Here is a 25,091-nt window from a genome sequence, read left to right as displayed (position 1 = left end):
CCCAAGTGCATCGGCGATTGCGTTGAGGCCAGCGGAGTGGAGAGGTTGGACGGCGACAGGAGCCTGCACCAATTTTCCCTCCGTTGTGACGATGAAGTCCAGGTTCTTGAAGCGCACGTGCGCGCTCGAGACCCAGTTGATGCCGTGACTAGCCATCCGAGGCCTGATGTGGACGTCGAGACACGCAAAAAGCCCCTACCTGGCGTGCCAACTATCGGTGTTTTGAGTTACCAGCGACGAGTAAATTTCTAGTATTACGCGTCTGGATCGGATGGTGTGCTTAGAGGACACGAGGTTTATACTAGTTCGGGCAGAAAGTTCCTACGTCCAGTTCGTCGTTGCTGCTCGTGTTACTAGCACTGAAAGTTTATAGTAGGGGTTACAAACGGGCGAGAGAGGGAAATGATCCCAAGTCTCTGGTGAAAGGAATGAACGGGTGCTGAGAGGTCGATCGCTGCTCAGTTGTGTGCTTGTGTCGTGCTCTTGTGTTTTTATCACATGGTTCGGTCTTGTGCGGATCTGGATCCCCCCTCATGGGGCGCCCTGCTTTCCCTTTTATAGGCCCAGGGAAAGCACGGGTTACAACGGAGAAAAAAGAAGAACCAGAGAGAGGAAGGCTTTCAGGATCACCGGATCCTTATTCTCCTTCATGCGGGTCCTGCCGACCCTATCGATATCAACAGGGATGGCCCCACGTCATGGCCCTGTTTGTCACTGGCGCCATGTGTAGGCGTCATTTGCCGGTCATGGCGTCACATTCTGTCTCGACGGGCGTCGTGGTGAACTGACGTGCCTGTCAGCGTTCGTACGAGGGTTAGGCAGAAACAGCACCGACATGCCTGACGATGTTCTTGATGTGAATCCTCAGATATGGCTTGTCATTGCCACGGTTTACATCGGGGCGTGCCGTTCTCTTCCTTGGTGTCAGAGTTTTGACCGAGACCCATACGCTTGGACCTGGAGTGGTTGGCGGCGGTATGGGTCCCCGTCGGGTGAGACAGAGCCCGCACCCAAAGGGGTCGGGTGAGACGGAGCACAAACCCAAGGGTCGGCCGAGACGGAGCCCGCGGCCTCGGGGTTGGGCGAGGCGGAGCCCGCGACCTCGGGGTCGGGCGAGACGGAACCCGACCTCGGGCGAGGCGGAGGCTGCGCACTTGGGGCTCGGTTGGAGCTGTAGTCACACTCTTGACTGCTCGGATGAATCAATGTTGATGACCATTAGCTTCTTCTTTTCGGGTACCCTAGTATTGGTCCCCGACAACATATCTCTAAACGGTTGATGGGAAATAAGAACCTAATTATACTCCAAGTGTTTGCCACATCACTGCCAACTTAACTTGTTGGCATCCAAGTTGTGAGACAATGTTTTGGCGAGCCATCTAAATGTACATTTCCTTCAAGTAAACCCTTTAAATTAAGCCATATTTGGTAGAGCTCTGGCCAGCTAACTATGACTCTAGGTACGGCTCTAGCCCAGACACTAGATACGTCTCTTTCATATACCGTAACAAAGAGTCTTTTTATTCCTCTGTCAAATAAGAACTACTCCCTCTGTTCTAAAATAGTAGATGTTTTAGGTATGAACACGAGAATTAAGAAAAAGTGAAAATGTGTGGTACACAGAAATCAAGAAGGAGAGAAATAGAGAGAAATATTGATAGAGTATTGAGAAAAGAAAAAGGTACATCGGTAGAAAGAGAAAGGCTACGTTCGGCTGGCTGGAAAAACGCTGATGTTGATATTGATTCGTTGTGAGAGAAAAATATTGTTATTTTGCTGAAACGGTATGTCTGATAAGTTCAAGTGAATAGGGCCAAAGATGCATTGGAAGTGAGAGTGTTAACTATTTTAGGACAATTTGAATCCTTTAAGGTCAAAGTATTTTGGGGGCAAATGGAGTATTTGGAACCAATAAAATCACTATCCTTTAAGGCCAGGCTAACTAATCCAAGCTTAAGTTCCGGCAAAGTCCTACATTTGAGCTTATTAAAGTTGCTCGTAAGTCGTAACACACTTTGGCCCTGTTCGTTTCTCTTATATAGGTTGTTCGTTTATTGGTTTTAGTCAGGGTTTATTAGTCGGTACAGTATTTTTCTCTTATAATAAATCAGCATCAGTCAGGCTTATCAGTCCAGAAACCAACCAGCAAACAGGCTGATAATCCGTACTTTTTAACTTGTTTTTTTTCAACCGGAACAGTATTTTTCTCTCACAACAAATTAGTCGGAACCATGTTTCGACTTATTTTTTTCTTCAGCGAAGCGAACGGGCCTTTGAAATCTTTGGGAACACGGGTGCATCACCATTTCGAATAAAGATGACCACACCTATCATGGTATCGGTACGGTGATGCCATGCATACCAGCTTTCACGTCCAAAAAATCTGCTGCAAAAAGTAAAATCATTTGAAATCATGGCCTTGTCTAGATTACAAGTTTTTTCACTCTCTCTTTATCACATCAAATCTTTGGACACATGTATGGAGTATTAAATGTAGATAAAAAAATAACTAATTACACAGTTTGATTGTAAATTACGAGACGAATCTTTTGAGCCTAGTTAGGCCCTATCAAATACAAATAAAAGTGCTACAGTGCCAAATACTAATTCCTAACCTCAATCTAAACCATGCCCATCTTCCTGGATGGATTGAGATCTCCATTCCACGAGTGTTTCGGAGCACGAGGCGGCCAGGCGTGGGTTCCTGCAGCCAGCGGCCATCGCATGGATGCATGATGCGACCTGTTTGGTGATGTAAGATGGATGGATGAATGGAGCTCGTCGAGCGGGCGAGCGAAAGAGCCTCCTGTATCATCCCCCGTCACGTATCCGTCGGTGTATCCATTCCCAGGGATCCAGCATGAGACGTCCCAATCTCGTCACCGTCGCCATCCATCACATAAAATATTGGGAGTACTACCTGCTCGTACTCGCTCCTCTTCCTCCTAGCTGCTGCTGCTGCCACAGCCACCACACTGCACGGAGAGAGAGAGCGCGCCGAGGGGAGAAGAGGAGGCATGGCCGTATGGGCATGGCATGCAATGGGGAAGTGACGTTTGGAATGACGGATGGATGGACGCATGCATGCAAAAAGCTGAGGCGCCGTGCCCGTGCCCGTGCCAGGGAAACGGCCGTGTGGACTTCTAGCGCTCTCGAGCACCACCAGCCAAACCCAACACCACTAGCGTTAGGCGTCGTACACCGCACAAGCACGCGGTCAGAACCTCCAGTGCTCTCAGGCAGGCGCATCGCATCCCGTCGATTCCACTGCACGAACTATGAGCCCTGGTTTAGTTCGTGAAATTTGAATTTTAGGGCTACTGTACTTTCGTTTTTATTTGGTAAATAGTGTTCAAACATGGACTAATTAGACTTAAAACATTCGTCTCTAAATTTTCCACCAAACTGTACAATTAGTTTTTCTTTTCGTCTACATCTAATGCTCCATGCACGGGCCACAAACATTCGATGTGATAGATACTGTAGAACTTTTTGGACTTTGGGTCCAACTAAAGAAGGGTACGCTGAGCACACACGACACATCTAATCCACGAACAAAGCTGCTAAGAAGACTTCACTTCACTGCTTACATACTGATCGACTGATGATTTACCAACCCATGGTCGGCCGGTCAGTCACATCCTGCTACTGAAGTGAGAGATAAAACCACACAGTTAAGTACCCTACATTACATAGAACACGACGACCCTAACACTTACTAGTCCAGCTAATTAACCAAGCTTAACGACACCGCATGCAGAAATCACTACGTACTAATCGACTGATTGGTTACTTAGGAGGGTAAATTAGCACAACGACCATGTGGACGTGGGGGCATATTCCTATCCATGTAGCGGTGTGTGCACATGCAGCTAGAAGCCCCAGCCGAAGGCGCCATCGAGCTGGCCGGGGCCGACAGCCATCTGCGGCGGCGCGGAGCGGCCCTCGACCTTGACCTCCATGCCGGCGAGGGGCCAGTGGTGGAGAGCCCCTGCGCCCAGTGATCCCAGCGTCCCGGACAGGCCGCCTGAGAGGAACAGTGGCAGCTGGAGGTTGTCCTGCACGGACGACGAATGCAGGTTGGGGAAGAAGACCGGAGCCGGCGGCGGCTCGAAGGCCAGCGGCAGCGGGGCTGCGTTGTACGGCTGCCCGATGCCGAGCGCGGCGGCATCCAGGCCGCCGGCGGTGGTGGTGCTAGTGGAGAAGCAGGGCACGAGCTCACGGCCGGTGACCAGGTTGTTGCCATTGTTGGCGGCGCCACCGCCGTGGCCGCCGCAGTAGGAGGTCGCGTCGCCGTCGGCGGCATTATTGGCCGCGGCGGTCGACGCGAACAGCGACAGCGGCGAGGTGTCCGTGACCGTGAGCAGTGGGCGAGGCGCGGACGACGCGGACGCGCCCCCGCCGCCGCCGATGGAGGCCGAGGTGGAATCCGAGAAGCAGGACTCGCCGGCGCTGCTGAGGCCGCCGCGGCGGTGGTGCTTGCGGGCGGGTGGGACCTCGCCGGGCTTCTGGAACACCCTCGCGATCACCCACTCATCCTGAAAAAGGTACATCATGTGTTATTATAAAGAAATGCTACAGTTCAGGTGTCTTTCTTTTACTGCTAATAATTAATGAAAAGTTACAGTGCTCCGTAGAAAATGCCATTGTAACATGAATATACTTTGCTGATAATTTTTAAAGGTACATTACAACAGATTTTTTATACATGCTAAAAGGAAAAAAAACACTTTGCTGAATCTAGTGGCACATGCTTGACACGAGATAGGAAACATGAATACTACAATATACTTGTAAATTTTAGCATCCACGAGCCCATGAAATCGATCTAGTTCAGAAAGTGGAAGCGTATCAGCAGTAGTAAAAACAAACAAACAAACAAGCTGAGCATTTACGCTTTGCTGATACGCTCGCATCGTCGGCACTGGCCAAGAAAAGATTCGAATCCCTGTGCCCTATCTTTCTTCCCCTCCTGGGCTGGCTTTGGGCTTTGCCATATCCACGCACGTAATGTAGCAGCAGAGAGAGCTGCAGGAGTACGTATCCTACACGCATGCACTCAACTGATGCATGCCTCTGATGCCGTGATGCGAGGCAGGGAAAACCAGGGACACCTACAGTACAGGGCCTGCCTCGCCCCTGTGCACTGTGCTGCAGCTACTCTTGTCCTACTCGTAGCTAGCCATGCGATGCTTGAGTGAGCCTGTGACCTCCCTTTTGCCCTCCCATCATCATTACTTTGTGTCTCTAGTGCTGTACTACTAGTATACGTAGGAGTATTTGTGTTTTTGTGGAGTGCGTAGTGTACAGAAACTTTAATTTTTTTTCGAGTTTTAGATATATGCGTGATGAACTTCAGCCTTGTTTAGTTGCCGTCCAACAACTTCATGCCCCGTCACATCAAACAGTTTGTGACTCATTTACTATGCGAATCTTTTAAACCTAATTAATTTATAATTTAACAATAAAATGTTACGGTAACATATATGCTAATAATGAATTAGTTACGTTTAATAAATTCATCTAGGGCTTTCCTACGGTTTCCTACGGAATTTGTTTTTTTATTGTTATAAAAAACCTGATGACACCCCGTATAACATCGATGTGACGTCTAAAATTTTAGACGCTGATCTGACCTCAGTCCCAGAGAACATAAACAAATACTCGCATTATTTTGTTTATGAACAGTATAACTACTAGTAAATAGCATTATTTTGGACCAAAAGGAATAAAAAGCGAGGAAAAATGCGCAAATTAAAGTTACCCTTGTGGAGCTTGGGAGGAAATGGTAGGAGTAGGTGCCCTCGAGGCGGTACTCGTGCATGACCCAGTGCGTCTTCTGTCCTTTCGGGGCTCGGCCGCGGTAGAAGACGAGCGTCTTCTTCATGCCGACCAGAGCGCCGGAGCGGGCGCTGCGGATCTCGCGGTCCTTGCCGGTGGCCTTCCAGTAGCCGGCCACCGTGGCGCGGTTGGTGCGCAGGCCCGTCGGGTACTTGCGGTCGCGGAGGCTGTAGAAGTACCACTCCTTCTCCCCCATCTTCGCCTTGTCTGTGCGTGGGGGGCAATCAGCAATGGCGTGATCAGATCATCACGAGTGGCAGCAGGAGACAATGCATGCATGTGCAAGAACGATTTGATAAGCGACTCACGCACCCGGGAGCTCCCATGGCTCGCACTTGTTGAGGTCGATCTCGGCGATGGCGCGGCAGCAGAAGCTGCCGTCCACGGCCTTGCGGAGGAGGTAGTAGGTGATGAGCTCCTCGTCCGTCGGGTGGAACCGGAACCCCGGCGGCAGCTCGCCTCCTCCTCCTCCGCCGCCGCCGCCGACGACGCCGTCCAGGCCCAGCCGCGTGCCCAGCACGCCGAACCGCTCCATCGTCCTCAGCACAGCAGCTGCTAGCACAACAAACAAAACAATACGATCGAGGACGTCCATTAATTAATGCAAGAGCAAAGAGCCAGCCAAGGAAAAGGAATGGAATGGAAGGATCAGCATCAGGGCCAGCATGTACCACAACTCCTACCTGTGCCGGCCGGCGTGTGGTGTGAGGGGAGTGAAGTGAAGGCTCACCCTTTTGTTTTGGGGAGTGAAGGCTCGTGGGCTTCATTTTATAGTGGGCAGGGCTTTGTGGCATGCGCTTGCTTGCCAGGGACAGAGAGAGACAGGGAGGCGTAGTAGTGCCGTGGCTGGCTGGGTAGGAGGAGAGGGTGGGTGAGGAGTAAATGGTGGATTCGACGAATCGGGGAGGGTGTCAGTCACAGCGGGCGGCAGAAGGCCAGCCGGCTGCGTGGGCGTGGGAGTGGAGCCGGGGGACATGACGTGGCGGAGTGGTGGAGCTTTGCTTCTGTCTGGTGTTTTGGGGAGTCTGGACGGTGCACACACATCGGAAGGGCGTGTCGATGGTGAAATTCTTTTATACCACGTGCCTGTTTAGTTTCAAAAAAATTTGCAAAATTTTTCAATATTCTCCATCACATTGAATCTTTGAACACATGCATGAAGCATTAAATATAGATAAAAAATAAAACTAATTACACAGTTTAGACGAAATTCACGAGACGAATCTTTTAAGCCTAATTAGGCCATGATTGGACACTAATTGTTAAATAACAACGAAAAGTGCTATAGTAGTATTTTGCAAAAATTTTCGTCATCTAAACACAGCCCAAGCCCAATAAACTTGGCTATAAGGCCGAATTTAAGACTTCAACATAATATCTATAGCTTCTGACAGAGTAACTATATAAAAGATTCATTTTATGTGTTAGAAGAGACATAACTCAAATCTGAGTATTCTCTCTCCTCGAGACCTATTAGCAGAAAATATTGTCTTTTGGGTCTTATTGTTGGAGACCACCAAAAATAGGTATTGAACCCTTTGCCGATAACGCTACCCAAAGGACGAATATGTCTTATATTTTGGGTCGCGGTTGTTGGAGACAGTCTAAGCCAAGCCATGTAAGCAGTAGATCTATTCTCTAATAATAAAGACACAAAAATTTTGACTATTTTTTTAGTGCAACGTTCACTAACTTCGTAAATGTAGAAATTGTCTCTCTTCATGTCTGTCTATGATTCTCACGTTTTATACAGCCTGTTCGATTGCTCGTATACGATCGTGGATTATAAGCTGGAATAATATTTTTCTCTCATACCAAACTAGTCAGCACGTCGGCACCGGCTCTCAGTCGGACGCCATTTTTGCCAGAGCGTCGGCCACCTCATTGAGACGCCTTGGGATGTGATTGAGCTCAAGACCGTTGAACTTGTCCTCTAGCTGGTGGACTTCTCTACAATATGCGGCCATCTTGGCTAGTGGTAGCTTGATTCCTTCATGACTTAGTCGATGAACAGCTAGGAGTCACCCCGGATGTCAAGCCGTCGGATACCCAACTCGATAGCGATGCGTAGGCCGTTGATGAGTGCCTCATATTCGGCCACATTGTTGGAGGAGGGGAAATGGATGCGAACCATGTACCTCATGCATACCTCAAGGGGTGAAACAAAGACCAGCCCCACGCCGGCGCCTTTCTTCATCAGCGATCTGTTGAAGTACATCGTCTAGTACTCTTGGTCGATGGCTGCTGGCAGCATTTGGATCTCGGTCCATTCTACAACGAAATCAACCAGCACTTGGGACTTGATGGCCGTTCTAGGGGCATATGAAATGCCTTGACCCATCAGCTCGAGTGCCCACTTGGCGATTCTTCCCGTGGCATCCCTGTTTTGGACGACCTCGCCGAGAGGGAAGGATGTCATGACCATCACTGGATGCGACTTAAAGTAGTGACGCAACTTTCTCTTGGCCGGCGATGAGAACGACGTACAACAGCTTCTGGATTTGGGGTAGCGGGTCTTGGAATTGGACAAGACCTCACTAATGAAGTACATGGGATGCTGCACTTTGAGTGCGTGTCCTTCTTCTTCTCGCTCTACTACCAGGGCGGCGTTGACCACTTGCGTGGTGGCTGCAATGTAGAGTAGAAGCGGTTTCCCGTCAGTCGAGGGGTCCAGGATCGAGGACTTTGTTAGGAGCTGCTTGACCTTGTCAAGCACCTCCTAGGCCTTGGGCGCCCATTCGAAATGGTCAGCCTTCTTCAGAGCCGATAGAGGGAGAGACCTCGTTCGCCGAGGCACGAGATAAAGCAGCTAAGCGCGCGAGGCACCCCGTAACTCGTTGTACCCCTATTATGTTATGAATCAGGCCCATCCTCATGATGGCCGAGATCTTCTCTGGGTTGGCTTCGATGCCACGCTGAAAGGTCGAGATGGCGGACTAGAGGGGGGGTGAATAGTCTTTTCTAAAATTAATCGCGTCGGCTAACCGATATAAATGCGGAATTAAAACAATCGGTCTAGCCAAGACTACACCCCTCTATATATGTTCACTAGCACCTTGCAAAGATACTAATTATGCAACTAAGGTGCCGGGCTAGCTAGAGCTCTCCTAAACATTTCTAGGAGCAAGGTCACACAAACCTATGCCACTAGTACTTTAAGCAACAAGGGAGCTCCTACACATGCTAGTAAGCAAAAGCACAAAGCCAACTAAGCTCACTAGCAAAGCTCAATAACAAGGCAACCAATGCCTAATTAGAGAGCGCAAATACTTAGCTACACAAACTAAGCAATGTGACTAACAAGGTTACTAAAACCAAATTAGCCACGCAAGGGAGCTACTTCTATGCTACACAAGCAAGAAGGTAATTAGCAAGCTACACAAGCTATCTAATTACAAGAGCAACTACACAAGCTTAATATGTATAAAAGTAATTGCAAGCTTGTGTAACGGGGATGCAAACCAACGGGAAGAATAAGGTTGACACGATGATTTTTCTCCTGAGGTTCATGTGTTTGCCAACACGCTAGTCCCCGTTGTGTCGACCGCTCACTTGGTGGTTCGGCGGCTAATTGGCATCACCCGCCAAGCCCGCATGTCGGGCACCGCAAGAACCTACCCCTTGAGTGAGGGTAGCTCAATGACATGCTTTACTAGAGTTGCTCTTCGCGGCTCCCGCGGGGCGAGCACAATGCCCCTCACAAGCACTTCTCCAGAGCGCCGCACAAGCTTCTTGCGGGCTTCCACGGAGACCACCACCAAGCCGTCTAGGAGGTGGCAACCTCCAAGAGTAACAAGCACCACCGGCTTGCAACTCAATCACCTAGTGCCACTCGATACAACCTCATGATGCAACCGCACTAGAATCACTCACTCACACAATCGAATGATCACTATCAAGTATATGTGTGATGGAGGGCTCCCAAGCACTCACAAGCATGGACACTAAGTCCCCTTAGGTGCTCAGCACCAGCCATGGCCGAAGGCCACTTCTATTTATAGCCCCAAGGGCTAAACTAGCCGTTACCCCTTCACTGGGCAAAAATTGGGCCGACCGGACGCTCCGGTCGTGTTGACCGGACGCTGGACCTCAGCGTCCGGTCGCCCACAGACGACCACGTGCCCTGATTCCAATGGTCACTTGACCTGACCGGACGTAGCGGTAAAACTGACCGGACGCTGAAGCCCCAGTGTCCGGTCGTTTCCACTAAGCTCCCTGAGGCATATTTTCTCGACCGGACGCGTCCGGTCCACCTTGACCGGACATAGACCAGCGTCCGGTGCAATACCCTCGGTACAGTGCAGACCCGTCAGTTTGACCAGACGCAGCCTTTCAGCGTCCGGTCGCTGCGTGACCCAGCGTCCGGTCAGTAGACCGACGCCAGCATCTTCGCGATCTACTCGTTTTCACTTCTAACTTCTTCACCCTTGCTCCAATGTGCCAACCACCAAGAGTTTGCATCCGGCGCAATAGAAAATAGGCATTCCATTTTCCCGAATGCGCCGAATCCCGCCTTGCAAGCTTGGCGGGAGGGAGAGAGGGACCCAAACCCATCTCAACCCTGCAAACACCACCTCCTTTGTAAATGTGCCAACACCACCAAGTGTACACCACCATGTGTATGTGTGTTAGCTTTTCACAATCATTTCCCAAAGGATGTTAGCCACTCAACTTGCCACGCCACTCGATCCTAGCGACGATGCAAAGTTAGATCACTCGAGTGGCACTAGATGACCGATATGCAAACAAGTTTGCCCCTCTTGATAGTACGGCCATCTATCCTAAACCCGGTCATATACTTCTCTACACACCTATGACCAGTGAAATGAAATGCCCTAGGTTATACCTTTGCCTTGCGCATTCCATTCCATCTCCTCTAATGTCGATGCAACACATGCACCAACATGATCAACAATGATATGATCCATTTCATATCATCACGTGATCATATTGGTTCATCGATCTTGACTTCACTTGCTCTTCACTGTTGCCATTGTCCATCGGCGCCTAGTCTTGCTCAAGCTTCACCGCCACGCGGTCCATCACTCCAAAGCCTTCGACTTGCCCTTCACGCTTGCAACCGGTCCATCAAGCCAAGTCTCGTCTTGATCTTCTCCACCATGATCACATGACTCAATGTCATGTCTCATGTGCATTTAAGCTCCTTCATCATCACATGTGTGAGCTTTGTAACATCTCTAAGCCATTTTCACCTTCATGGCATATGTTGCTCACACACATGTACCTGTGGACTAATCACCTGTGTATCTCACATAAACACAATTAGTCCACCTAAGTTGTCACTCAATTACCAAAACCAAACAAGGACCTTTCACACGCTCAGAGACGATAAAACCTAGTAGCATACCCCTTGGGACTCCGAAAACGCACTTCTCGGGGTTGAGTTTGATGCTGTTTGCTCGGAGTTTCGTGAAGGTCTACTCTAGGTTAGCTATGACCTGGTCAGCCCGTTTGGATTTGACCACGATGTCTTCCACATAGGCCTCAATGGTCCGCCCGATGAGATCCCCGAAACACTTAAGCATGCAGCGTTGGTACCTAGCCCCCACGTTTTTAGACCGAACGGCATTGTGACGTAGCAGAATGATCCGAACGGGGTGATGAAAGACGTCACGAGCCGGCCGAACTCTTTTATTGTGATTTGATGGTACCCGGAGTACGCATCAAAGAAGAAAAGGGTTTCGCACCCTGAGGTTGAGTCGACTACTTGGTCTATGCGTGGCAAAGGAAATAGATCCTTTGGACACGCTTTGTTGAGACCCATGTAGTCAACACACATCATCCATTTCCCACTCTTTTTTTGTATAAGAACAGGATTGGCTAATCACTCGGGGTGATATACTTCCTTGATGAACCTGACCAGAAAAAGCTTCGCAATCTCCTTGCCGATGGCCTTGCATTTCTCCTCGTTGAAGCGACGCAGGCGCTGCTTCACCGGCTTGGAGCCTAGCCTGATCTTCAAGGCATGCTCGGTGACTTCTCTTGGAATGCCTGGCATGTCCGAGGGTCTCCATGCAAAGATGTCTCTATTTGCGTCGAGGAAGTCGACGAGCGCGCTTTCCTATTCGGAGGAAAGCGTGGTGCCAATGCGCACCACTTTGCCCTTGGAGCCACTAGGGTCTATGAGGACCTCCTTAGCACTCTCTACAGGCTCAAAAGACCCGGTCGACCGCTTGGGGTCGGGTGCTTCTTCGACGACCTCCTCCCTGATGGCCGCAAGATCTTTGGAGGCGACAATTATCACGGCATGTTCGTAGCACTCGACCTCGCACTCGTAGGCGCGCTGGAAGGAGGTGACCCTGTATGGACCCGGCATCTTTAACTTTAGATAGGTGTAGTTAGGGACGACCGTGAACTTCACGTAGCATGGACGTCCCAAGATGGCGTGGTAGGTTCTGTGGAACCTGACCACCTAGAAGGTAAGGGCCTCCATCCTATAATTGGTTGGATCCCCAAAGGTGATGGGCAGGTTGATCTACCCAAGTGGCATGGCCTGCTTTCCTAGCACGACACCGTGGAAAGGCGCCCTGGTCGGCCGGATGCATGCTCGGTCGATGCCCATGGCGTCAAGCGTTTCAGCGTACATGATGTTGAGGCCGCTGCCTCCATCCATCAGCACCTTGGTGAGCCACTTCATGCCGATGATCGGGTCGACCACGAACGGATATCTTCCCAGCTGCAGGACGCTTTTCTGGGTGGTCAGTCCGATCAAAGGTTATGGTGGACTCCGACCATCGGAGGAACGTAGGTGCGGCTGGCTCGGCCATATAGACTTCGCGACACGCAAGCTTCTAGCGGTGGTTGGAGTCATAGGCCACCAACCCTCTGAAGATCATGAGGCAGCCATCCAGCGTCGGAAAGTCATCGTCCTTCCCCTTGGTGTCGTCTGTGGCCGACTTGGCGTCCCCCCTATACTCCTCCTTGTTGGAGCCTCTAGTCAAGAACCGCTTCATGAGGACATAGTCCTTGTATAGGTTCTTGATGGGGAAAGATGGTTCGGGCATGGTCCTATGAGCAGCTTCTTGAAGTGGTCCAGGGTGCCCTTGGTGGGCTTTTGACCCCCTTGCGGTCGGCGGCGGCCACGAGCGAGCCCTCGCACTGTTGAATGTTCTTCTTCTTGCTAGGACGGTTAGAGGCGCCTTCACCGGCATCCTCATCCCGCTTCGCCTTGCCTTTGAGGCGGTCAAAAATCACCCCGACTGCCTCCTCGGCTGAGGCGTGGCTCGTGGCGATGTTGAGGAGCTCCTTGGTGGTTCACGAGCCCTTACGTCCTAGCTTGTGAACCAGAGACTCGCAGGTGGTCCCAGATAGGAAGGCTCCTATGACATCGACATCGACGACGTTGGGTAGCTCGTTGCATTGCCGGGAGAAGCGCCAGATGTACCCATGAAGAGTTTTCCTAGCCTTCTATCAGCAGTTTTTGAGATCCCTAGAAGTTTCCCATGAAGATCTCATTCAGGTCCACCCAACTTTGGATTCTGTTGGGTGGAAGGTGTTCCAACCACGTTCGCGCCGAATCGGCGAGGAACAATGGAAGGTTGCGGATAATGAAATCGTCATTATCCGCTCCACCGGCTTGGCAAGCAAGCTGATAATCCTCGAGCCACAGTCCGAGGTTTGTTTCCTCGGAGTATTTTGGAATGTTGGTCGGCGGTCGGTACCGCGGTGGAAAGACGACATTGAGGATGTGTCGGCCAAAGGCCTGAGGTTCCGGTAAAGTCGGGGCACGTGCTTCGGTCCTCATTGCTGTCATAGCGTCCGCCACGATGAGGGTGGTAGCCGTGCCTTGCCCCCTCCCTCGCATCACCATGGGTACGTCTATGGGCGTCGAGGATGTTTCGCGCGTCACGGTGAAGGCCGAGACGCTCATGCACCAGGACCGCGGTGCGCGACCTGCTGCCTTGCTGCGCCTGGTGAACTAACACATCCATGTTGGGTCGCTCTGAGGGTGCGTGCTGGCTGGCGTCGAGCTCGCATCGTCGGGATAGCGAGCTCTCGGCCTGTTGCACCGTCGCACGCTCGAGTAGCATGCGAATCTAGCGATGGGCCCAACGATCCTTGAGCGTCGCGGGCCCCGGAAGCCCCCAGAGCAAGGCCGCTGCGGTGGTGATGTTCTAGCTTGCCCGGGTGAAGTGTGGGAGGGCTTCATCGTCCTCGATGATCCTTCGATTCACGTCATGGTCCGAGGCGTGCGCACGCCCACCGTCTCTGTGGCGCTCGATCTCTCGCTCAAGCTCCGCGTGTTCCTGCTTGAGCTGGACCATGCTTCCTCGATCTTTTGGTGCTGGGCCTTCAGCTGCTCTACCTGCAGGCAAGGTGGGGCCCCTGCATCCCCCTCAACCTCATCATTGAGGTCGTTTGTTGGGGTAGCCTCTCCCTCATGGATGCTTTTGATGTGTCCCTCGAGGGTACCTGCCATGAAACATTCATGAGAGGGGTGATGGCTCCCACTGCTGGAGTCAGAGATGGAGGGCGACTTCGATTCTCCTACGAGGAGGACATGGAAAGACTCTGCGACATATTCAGTCATCCCCATGAACTCATCGTTCGTAGGGGATGGGGGTGTGCGTTGCGCCACAAAGTGGCCAACGGTCTCTGCAGCGTGGTGCAGACCGAACGGGAGCGCTGTTGGGGTGCTCCGGATGAGGTATTCCAAGGAGAGCGGCTCTCCTCCAACAAGCTGCATCATGACATTGGCGAACGAGAAGGTGAGGCGGCCTAGGTCCTCCCAGGACGGTCGGGGTCCCAGGAAGTCGCCGAGCTGGCGCTCTAACCTCCCGTAGTCGAAGCCGAGGAGCTAGTCGCTCTCGGTGGCGTCGGCCTCCGTTGCGTGCAGCTGCAGCTCCCCAAGTGCATCGGCGATTGCGTTGAGGCCAGCGGAGTGGAGAGGTTGGACGGCGACAGGAGCCTGCACCAATTTTCCCTCCGTTGTGACGATGAAGTCCAGGTTCTTGAAGCGCACGTGCGCGCTCGAGACCCAGTTGATGCCGTGACTAGCCATCCGAGGCCTGATGTGGACGTCGAGACACGCAAAAAGCCCCTACCTGGCGTGCCAACTATCGGTGTTTTGAGTTACCAGCGACGAGTAAATTTCTAGTATTACGCGTCTGGATCGGATGGTGTGCTTAGAGGACACGAGGTTTATACTAGTTCGGGCAGAAAGTTCCTACGTCCAGTTCGTCGTTGCTGCTCGTGTTACTAGCACTGAAAGTTTATAGTAGGGGTTACAAACGGGCGAGAGAGGGAAATGATCCCAAGTCTCTGGTGAAAGGAATGAACGGGTGCTGAGAGGTCGATCGCTGCTCAGTTGTGTGCTTGTGTCGTGCTCTTGTGTTTTTATCACATGGTTCGGTCTTGTGCGGATCTGGATCCCCCCTCATGGGGCGCCCTGCTTTCCCTTTTATAGGCCCAGGGAAAGCACGGGTTACAACGGAGAAAAAAGAAGAACCAGAGAGAGGAAGGCTTTCAGGATCACCGGATCCTTATTCTCCTTCATGCGGGTCCTGCCGACCCTATCGATATCAACAGGGATGGCCCCACGTCATGGCCCTGTTTGTCACTGGCGCCATGTGTAGGCGTCATTTGCCGGTCATGGCGTCACATTCTGTCTCGACGGGCGTCGTGGTGAACTGACGTGCCTGTCAGCGTTCGTACGAGGGTTAGGCAGAAACAGCACCGACATGCCTGACGATGTTCTTGATGTGAATCCTCAGATATGGCTTGTCATTGCCACGGTTTACATCGGGGCGTGCCGTTCTCTTCCTTGGTGTCAGAGTTTTGACCGAGACCCATACGCTTGGACCTGGAGTGGTTGGCGGCGGTATGGGTCCCCGTCGGGTGAGACAGAGCCCGCACCCAAAGGGGTCGGGTGAGACGGAGCACAAACCCAAGGGTCGGCCGAGACGGAGCCCGCGGCCTCGGGGTTGGGCGAGGCGGAGCCCGCGACCTCGGGGTCGGGCGAGACGGAACCCGACCTCGGGCGAGGCGGAGGCTGCGCACTTGGGGCTCGGTTGGAGCTGTAGTCACACTCTTGACTGCTCGGATGAATCAATGTTGATGACCATTAGCTTCTTCTTTTCGGGTACCCTAGTATTGGTCCCCGACAACATATCTCTAAACGGTTGATGGGAAATAAGAACCTAATTATACTCCAAGTGTTTGCCACATCACTGCCAACTTAACTTGTTGGCATCCAAGTTGTGAGACAATGTTTTGGCGAGCCATCTAAATGTACATTTCCTTCAAGTAAACCCTTTAAATTAAGCCATATTTGGTAGAGCTCTGGCCAGCTAACTATGACTCTAGGTACGGCTCTAGCCCAGACACTAGATACGTCTCTTTCATATACCGTAACAAAGAGTCTTTTTATTCCTCTGTCAAATAAGAACTACTCCCTCTGTTCTAAAATAGTAGATGTTTTAGGTATGAACACGAGAATTAAGAAAAAGTGAAAATGTGTGGTACACAGAAATCAAGAAGGAGAGAAATAGAGAGAAATATTGATAGAGTATTGAGAAAAGAAAAAGGTACATCGGTAGAAAGAGAAAGGCTACGTTCGGCTGGCTGGAAAAACGCTGATGTTGATATTGATTCGTTGTGAGAGAAAAATATTGTTATTTTGCTGAAACGGTATGTCTGATAAGTTCAAGTGAATAGGGCCAAAGATGCATTGGAAGTGAGAGTGTTAACTATTTTAGGACAATTTGAATCCTTTAAGGTCAAAGTATTTTGGGGGCAAATGGAGTATTTGGAACCAATAAAATCACTATCCTTTAAGGCCAGGCTAACTAATCCAAGCTTAAGTTCCGGCAAAGTCCTACATTTGAGCTTATTAAAGTTGCTCGTAAGTCGTAACACACTTTGGCCCTGTTCGTTTCTCTTATATAGGTTGTTCGTTTATTGGTTTTAGTCAGGGTTTATTAGTCGGTACAGTATTTTTCTCTTATAATAAATCAGCATCAGTCAGGCTTATCAGTCCAGAAACCAACCAGCAAACAGGCTGATAATCCGTACTTTTTAACTTGTTTTTTTTCAACCGGAACAGTATTTTTCTCTCACAACAAATTAGTCGGAACCATGTTTCGACTTATTTTTTTCTTCAGCGAAGCGAACGGGCCTTTGAAATCTTTGGGAACACGGGTGCATCACCATTTCGAATAAAGATGACCACACCTATCATGGTATCGGTACGGTGATGCCATGCATACCAGCTTTCACGTCCAAAAAATCTGCTGCAAAAAGTAAAATCATTTGAAATCATGGCCTTGTCTAGATTACAAGTTTTTTCACTCTCTCTTTATCACATCAAATCTTTGGACACATGTATGGAGTATTAAATGTAGATAAAAAAATAACTAATTACACAGTTTGATTGTAAATTACGAGACGAATCTTTTGAGCCTAGTTAGGCCCTATCAAATACAAATAAAAGTGCTACAGTGCCAAATACTAATTCCTAACCTCAATCTAAACCATGCCCATCTTCCTGGATGGATTGAGATCTCCATTCCACGAGTGTTTCGGAGCACGAGGCGGCCAGGCGTGGGTTCCTGCAGCCAGCGGCCATCGCATGGATGCATGATGCGACCTGTTTGGTGATGTAAGATGGATGGATGAATGGAGCTCGTCGAGCGGGCGAGCGAAAGAGCCTCCTGTATCATCCCCCGTCACGTATCCGTCGGTGTATCCATTCCCAGGGATCCAGCATGAGACGTCCCAATCTCGTCACCGTCGCCATCCATCACATAAAATATTGGGAGTACTACCTGCTCGTACTCGCTCCTCTTCCTCCTAGCTGCTGCTGCTGCCACAGCCACCACACTGCACGGAGAGAGAGAGCGCGCCGAGGGGAGAAGAGGAGGCATGGCCGTATGGGCATGGCATGCAATGGGGAAGTGACGTTTGGAATGACGGATGGATGGACGCATGCATGCAAAAAGCTGAGGCGCCGTGCCCGTGCCCGTGCCAGGGAAACGGCCGTGTGGACTTCTAGCGCTCTCGAGCACCACCAGCCAAACCCAACACCACTAGCGTTAGGCGTCGTACACCGCACAAGCACGCGGTCAGAACCTCCAGTGCTCTCAGGCAGGCGCATCGCATCCCGTCGATTCCACTGCACGAACTATGAGCCCTGGTTTAGTTCGTGAAATTTGAATTTTAGGGCTACTGTACTTTCGTTTTTATTTGGTAAATAGTGTTCAAACATGGACTAATTAGACTTAAAACATTCGTCTCTAAATTTTCCACCAAACTGTACAATTAGTTTTTCTTTTCGTCTACATCTAATGCTCCATGCACGGGCCACAAACATTCGATGTGATAGATACTGTAGAACTTTTTGGACTTTGGGTCCAACTAAAGAAGGGTACGCTGAGCACACACGACACATCTAATCCACGAACAAAGCTGCTAAGAAGACTTCACTTCACTGCTTACATACTGATCGACTGATGATTTACCAACCCATGGTCGGCCGGTCAGTCACATCCTGCTACTGAAGTGAGAGATAAAACCACACAGTTAAGTACCCTACATTACATAGAACACGACGACCCTAACACTTACTAGTCCAGCTAATTAACCAAGCTTAACGACACCGCATGCAGAAATCACTACGTACTAATCGACTGATTGGTTACTTAGGAGGGTAAATTAGCACAACGACCATGTGGACGTGGGGGCATATTCCTATCCATGTAGCGGTGTGTGCACATGCAGCTAGAAGCCCCAGCCGAAGGCGCCATCGAGCTGGCCGGGGCCGACAGCCATCTGCGGCGGCGCGGAGCGGCCCTCGACCTTGACCTCCATGCCGGCGAGGGGCCAGTGGTGGAGAGCCCCTGCGCCCAGTGATCCCAGCGTCCCGGACAGGCCGCCTGAGAGGAACAGTGGCAGCTGGAGGTTGTCCTGCACGGACGACGAATGCAGGTTGGGGAAGAAGACCGGAGCCGGCGGCGGCTCGAAGGCCAGCGGCAGCGGGGCTGCGTTGTACGGCTGCCCGATGCCGAGCGCGGCGGCATCCAGGCCGCCGGCGGTGGTGGTGCTAGTGGAGAAGCAGGGCACGAGCTCACGGCCGGTGACCAGGTTGTTGCCATTGTTGGCGGCGCCACCGCCGTGGCCGCCGCAGTAGGAGGTCGCGTCGCCGTCGGCGGCATTATTGGCCGCGGCGGTCGACGCGAACAGCGACAGCGGCGAGGTGTCCGTGACCGTGAGCAGTGGGCGAGGCGCGGACGACGCGGACGCGCCCCCGCCGCCGCCGATGGAGGCCGAGGTGGAATCCGAGAAGCAGGACTCGCCGGCGCTGCTGAGGCCGCCGCGGCGGTGGTGCTTGCGGGCGGGTGGGACCTCGCCGGGCTTCTGGAACACCCTCGCGATCACCCACTCATCCTGAAAAAGGTACATCATGTGTTATTATAAAGAAATGCTACAGTTCAGGTGTCTTTCTTTTACTGCTAATAATTAATGAAAAGTTACAGTGCTCCGTAGAAAATGCCATTGTAACATGAATATACTTTGCTGATAATTTTTAAAGGTACATTACAACAGATTTTTTATACATGCTAAAAGGAAAAAAAACACTTTGCTGAATCTAGTGGCACATGCTTGACACGAGATAGGAAACATGAATACTACAATATACTTGTAAATTTTAGCATCCACGAGCCCATGAAATCGATCTAGTTCAGAAAGTGGAAGCGTATCAGCAGTAGTAAAAACAAACAAACAAACAAGCTGAGCATTTACGCTTTGCTGATACGCTCGCATCGTCGGCACTGGCCAAGAAAAGATTCGAATCCCTGTGCCCTATCTTTCTTCCCCTCCTGGGCTGGCTTTGGGCTTTGCCATATCCACGCACGTAATGTAGCAGCAGAGAGAGCTGCAGGAGTACGTATCCTACACGCATGCACTCAACTGATGCATGCCTCTGATGCCGTGATGCGAGGCAGGGAAAACCAGGGACACCTACAGTACAGGGCCTGCCTCGCCCCTGTGCACTGTGCTGCAGCTACTCTTGTCCTACTCGTAGCTAGCCATGCGATGCTTGAGTGAGCCTGTGACCTCCCTTTTGCCCTCCCATCATCATTACTTTGTGTCTCTAGTGCTGTACTACTAGTATACGTAGGAGTATTTGTGTTTTTGTGGAGTGCGTAGTGTACAGAAACTTTAATTTTTTTTCGAGTTTTAGATATATGCGTGATGAACTTCAGCCTTGTTTAGTTGCCGTCCAACAACTTCATGCCCCGTCACATCAAACAGTTTGTGACTCATTTACTATGCGAATCTTTTAAACCTAATTAATTTATAATTTAACAATAAAATGTTACGGTAACATATATGCTAATAATGAATTAGTTACGTTTAATAAATTCATCTAGGGCTTTCCTACGGTTTCCTACGGAATTTGTTTTTTTATTGTTATAAAAAACCTGATGACACCCCGTATAACATCGATGTGACGTCTAAAATTTTAGACGCTGATCTGACCTCAGTCCCAGAGAACATAAACAAATACTCGCATTATTTTGTTTATGAACAGTATAACTACTAGTAAATAGCATTATTTTGGACCAAAAGGAATAAAAAGCGAGGAAAAATGCGCAAATTAAAGTTACCCTTGTGGAGCTTGGGAGGAAATGGTAGGAGTAGGTGCCCTCGAGGCGGTACTCGTGCATGACCCAGTGCGTCTTCTGTCCTTTCGGGGCTCGGCCGCGGTAGAAGACGAGCGTCTTCTTCATGCCGACCAGAGCGCCGGAGCGGGCGCTGCGGATCTCGCGGTCCTTGCCGGTGGCCTTCCAGTAGCCGGCCACCGTGGCGCGGTTGGTGCGCAGGCCCGTCGGGTACTTGCGGTCGCGGAGGCTGTAGAAGTACCACTCCTTCTCCCCCATCTTCGCCTTGTCTGTGCGTGGGGGGCAATCAGCAATGGCGTGATCAGATCATCACGAGTGGCAGCAGGAGACAATGCATGCATGTGCAAGAACGATTTGATAAGCGACTCACGCACCCGGGAGCTCCCATGGCTCGCACTTGTTGAGGTCGATCTCGGCGATGGCGCGGCAGCAGAAGCTGCCGTCCACGGCCTTGCGGAGGAGGTAGTAGGTGATGAGCTCCTCGTCCGTCGGGTGGAACCGGAACCCCGGCGGCAGCTCGCCTCCTCCTCCTCCGCCGCCGCCGCCGACGACGCCGTCCAGGCCCAGCCGCGTGCCCAGCACGCCGAACCGCTCCATCGTCCTCAGCACAGCAGCTGCTAGCACAACAAACAAAACAATACGATCGAGGACGTCCATTAATTAATGCAAGAGCAAAGAGCCAGCCAAGGAAAAGGAATGGAATGGAAGGATCAGCATCAGGGCCAGCATGTACCACAACTCCTACCTGTGCCGGCCGGCGTGTGGTGTGAGGGGAGTGAAGTGAAGGCTCACCCTTTTGTTTTGGGGAGTGAAGGCTCGTGGGCTTCATTTTATAGTGGGCAGGGCTTTGTGGCATGCGCTTGCTTGCCAGGGACAGAGAGAGACAGGGAGGCGTAGTAGTGCCGTGGCTGGCTGGGTAGGAGGAGAGGGTGGGTGAGGAGTAAATGGTGGATTCGACGAATCGGGGAGGGTGTCAGTCACAGCGGGCGGCAGAAGGCCAGCCGGCTGCGTGGGCGTGGGAGTGGAGCCGGGGGACATGACGTGGCGGAGTGGTGGAGCTTTGCTTCTGTCTGGTGTTTTGGGGAGTCTGGACGGTGCACACACATCGGAAGGGCGTGTCGATGGTGAAATTCTTTTATACCACGTGCCTGTTTAGTTTCAAAAAAATTTGCAAAATTTTTCAATATTCTCCATCACATTGAATCTTTGAACACATGCATGAAGCATTAAATATAGATAAAAAATAAAACTAATTACACAGTTTAGACGAAATTCACGAGACGAATCTTTTAAGCCTAATTAGGCCATGATTGGACACTAATTGTTAAATAACAACGAAAAGTGCTATAGTAGTATTTTGCAAAAATTTTCGTCATCTAAACACAGCCCAAGCCCAATAAACTTGGCTATAAGGCCGAATTTAAGACTTCAACATAATATCTATAGCTTCTGACAGAGTAACTATATAAAAGATTCATTTTATGTGTTAGAAGAGACATAACTCAAATCTGAGTATTCTCTCTCCTCGAGACCTATTAGCAGAAAATATTGTCTTTTGGGTCTTATTGTTGGAGACCACCAAAAATAGGTATTGAACCCTTTGCCGATAACGCTACCCAAAGGACGAATATGTCTTATATTTTGGGTCGCGGTTGTTGGAGACAGTCTAAGCCAAGCCATGTAAGCAGTAGATCTATTCTCTAATAATAAAGACACAAAAATTTTGACTATTTTTTTAGTGCAACGTTCACTAACTTCGTAAATGTAGAAATTGTCTCTCTTCATGTCTGTCTATGATTCTCACGTTTTATACAGCCTGTTCGATTGCTCGTATACGATCGTGGATTATAAGCTGGAATAATATTTTTCTCTCATACCAAACTAGTCAGCAGTAAATAATCCACGATCATTTACGACGAAACCCAGGCTGTATATATGTATGTATGATATCCTGCAATAACCATAATATAACTAGGAATTCTAATTCAAATATAAGATGGATCGGAATTCTTTTGTGTTTGTTTTGGAAAGAAAACAAAAGACACAAAAAGGGAAACGGAAACACAACGTGAAAAAAAAACATAGGAAAAAGGAAATAGGAAACAGAAACACAACGTGGAAAAAATGAAAAAGAAAAAACCGGGATGGACACTATACAAAATAGGAATAGAAAATGGAAACTAGACGTGAAAAAATAGAGGAAAAAGGGAAACCAGGATGGACACGATGGGTAGGAAACGAAATTGGAAAAACAAACGGGACGATTGTTCGCCAGTAGAGAACAGACTTTTAGTTTTTTTTTTTTACTTTAGCCCCGCTTGTAATTGGGTCGGGACTAATGGGATATTTAATTTTAGTTGGAACCACCAACCGAGATTAGAATCCTCAGTCCAACGGATAGTGAAGCAGGCTTTTTCAACATGGATATTTAGTCCCGGTCTGTGGTTCAAACCGGGATTAAAGATTGCCTTTCAATCCCGGTTAGAATCACCAACGGGGACCAAAGGTCCCACTGGCCTTTTATTTCGGGTGGTGGCTCCAATTAGGACTAGAGGTTGACCCTTTAGTCCTGATTGGCTCCACCAACCGAGACTAAATGTCCCCACTATATATCTCGGCTGGTTCCTTGGTCCCCCAGCCCGAGCCATATCCAGTTTGAATATTGCGTGTGTGTTCTTGCTCGGGGGAGCAAGAGCAGTTCTTGTTGGTCGCCGTCAAGCATCTTCTTCTCCATTCTTCTCTTGGCTTCTTGAGAAGTTCTTCAATCTCATCCATTCTTATTTTCTAAAGGTTAGCAACTTCATCTTCTAATAATAATTGGATTTTTATTTTTATTTATGCATATATATATATATATATATATATATATATTATATATATAGATCTTTGTTAGCAACTTTGTCTTCTAATAATAGTGGTGCATTTTTATTTTTATTTATGCATATATATATATATATATATATATATATATATATATATATATATATATATATATATATATATATATATATCTTTGTTAGCAACATTAGTTCTTGATGAGAGTTAATAATCGTTAAAAAAAATATGTGCCAACAAGTAGGGTGCAAAATGGTTGCACAATGTTTAAGTTTACTTGGCATGCATATATAAATCTTGAGTTTATTTTTTATATGTTTCTCTAATATATTGCAAGGTATATTTATATGGGGGTTCTATATTTATTGGGATATTTTTTTAGTTTTTTTAGTTATGATGAATGGGGGTGGACTTCACCTGTGGCGATCTTTCATTCACGCCACCGCCAAATAGGATCGTTCCGTGTCACCCACACCCATCAATAGTATAGAATATTTTAAGTTTTGTGTGCTAATATAATTTTTGCATATATACATTCATTCATAATATGATTGTTGCATATGTCACAGACTATATCCCCGGTCCAGTGGCTGGAATCAGCACTATGGCTGCTCGGGGTGTGAGACATCTTCGAGACAACAAGTGAGGTTGTGAATGATGAAAGTGGTGAGTTATGGACGTGTAATCTCTCCTTTGATATCCCCATTAGATACAATCAAGTTCGGCGCCAAGACATCGTGCAGACTGGACGACAGATGCTGACCAAGATAGGCGCCCAAATCGATGCCGTGCTGCTTTGTTTACAGGCAATTGAGCGAATTGGCTACCATATGTCTAATTTGTCGTCCTTGAAGATAAAAGCTTTACATGAGGGTAATCTAGACGTACTGCTAGTGAGCAAAAGGCATGCAAGATTCAACCAAATGGATGTGGTAAGTCGTGTATGATATCAGAGTAATGTTTATTTATTTATATGAACACTTCCTAATATTTTTTGTTTGTCTGCTTCCAGAATTTACCTCTATGATTTCACCTATGCTGCAAGTGGCATGCAACCCATTCTCACGCAAGCTATTGAGCGACTGGGTTATGCCTGGGACTATGTGGAAGACCTAGGCCAGATGACGACAGTTGGTATCCAGTACTGCGTGAGATTTAGGCAAAATCGGGCCATCAATAGTCCGACAGTAGGCTACGTCTATGGGATACCATGTCTTCGACGTTGTGATGCAAGAGAGAGTGTTTTAGTGCAGGCCTTGCAATACATAGGCAATGACCGTGATTACACAATCCGAGACATACACTATTGGCAATGGAGACAGGCTAGAGCTGCGGCCGGTTTGTAAGGTTCATGTGTTAATTAGGTTATTTGTATGGATATTTTAATTATGGTAATTAGGCTTATTCAAACGGTTATGTTTAATTAGGTTCTCTAATATCTTTATTATTATATTTGATGTCGTATACGTCTCATATTCAAATTTTTTAAACGACCTTGGATAGAGAAATGACCAAAACAAAAGTTGTAGATCTCAAAATGTATTTTTGTCGGAATAGATGTTTGAATAAACTGCAAAAAACACATTGGTTTTCATTGTGGAATACAAACACATCAGAATTTTTGTCGGAATAAAAATATAGGGGAATAAAGGTACCTTTAATCCTGGTTTTTATTCCAAACCGCCTTTTAGTCCTAGTTTGTAGGACAAACCGGATTAAAGGGTACCTTTAATTCCGGTTTTTATTACAAATCAGGACTAAAAGTCCCCC

At 49.1% G+C, this 25,091-nt stretch overlaps 2 protein-coding genes across 2 annotated transcripts; both read right to left on the bottom strand.

The window, feature by feature from the left end:
* Positions 1 to 3,568: 3,568 nt before the first annotated feature.
* On the bottom strand, positions 3,569 to 6,574 carry LOC136509515 (protein CUP-SHAPED COTYLEDON 1-like). Its single transcript, XM_066504285.1, has 4 exons — positions 6,525 to 6,574; positions 6,154 to 6,393; positions 5,765 to 6,048; positions 3,569 to 4,538 (listed from the first exon to the last, which is right to left on the bottom strand). The coding sequence occupies exons 2-4, from the start codon at positions 6,374 to 6,376 to the stop codon at positions 3,873 to 3,875; spliced, it is 1,173 nt and encodes a 390-aa protein (XP_066360382.1). The 5' UTR covers positions 6,377 to 6,393; positions 6,525 to 6,574; the 3' UTR covers positions 3,569 to 3,872.
* An 11,701-nt stretch (positions 6,575 to 18,275) lies between these two features.
* LOC136509357 (protein CUP-SHAPED COTYLEDON 1-like) lies at positions 18,276 to 21,281 on the bottom strand. The gene is made up of 4 exons (XM_066504176.1): positions 21,232 to 21,281; positions 20,861 to 21,100; positions 20,472 to 20,755; positions 18,276 to 19,245 (listed from the first exon to the last, which is right to left on the bottom strand). Exons 2-4 carry the CDS (start codon positions 21,081 to 21,083, stop codon positions 18,580 to 18,582), a joined length of 1,173 nt encoding a protein of 390 aa, XP_066360273.1. The 5' UTR covers positions 21,084 to 21,100; positions 21,232 to 21,281; the 3' UTR covers positions 18,276 to 18,579.
* Between the last annotated feature and the right edge of the window lie 3,810 nt (positions 21,282 to 25,091).

This window comes from Miscanthus floridulus, chromosome 15 (genome assembly GCF_019320115.1).
Source record: "Miscanthus floridulus cultivar M001 chromosome 15, ASM1932011v1, whole genome shotgun sequence".
NCBI lineage: Eukaryota > Viridiplantae > Streptophyta > Magnoliopsida > Poales > Poaceae > Miscanthus > Miscanthus floridulus.
This window is presented reverse-complemented; position numbering and strand designations above follow the sequence as displayed.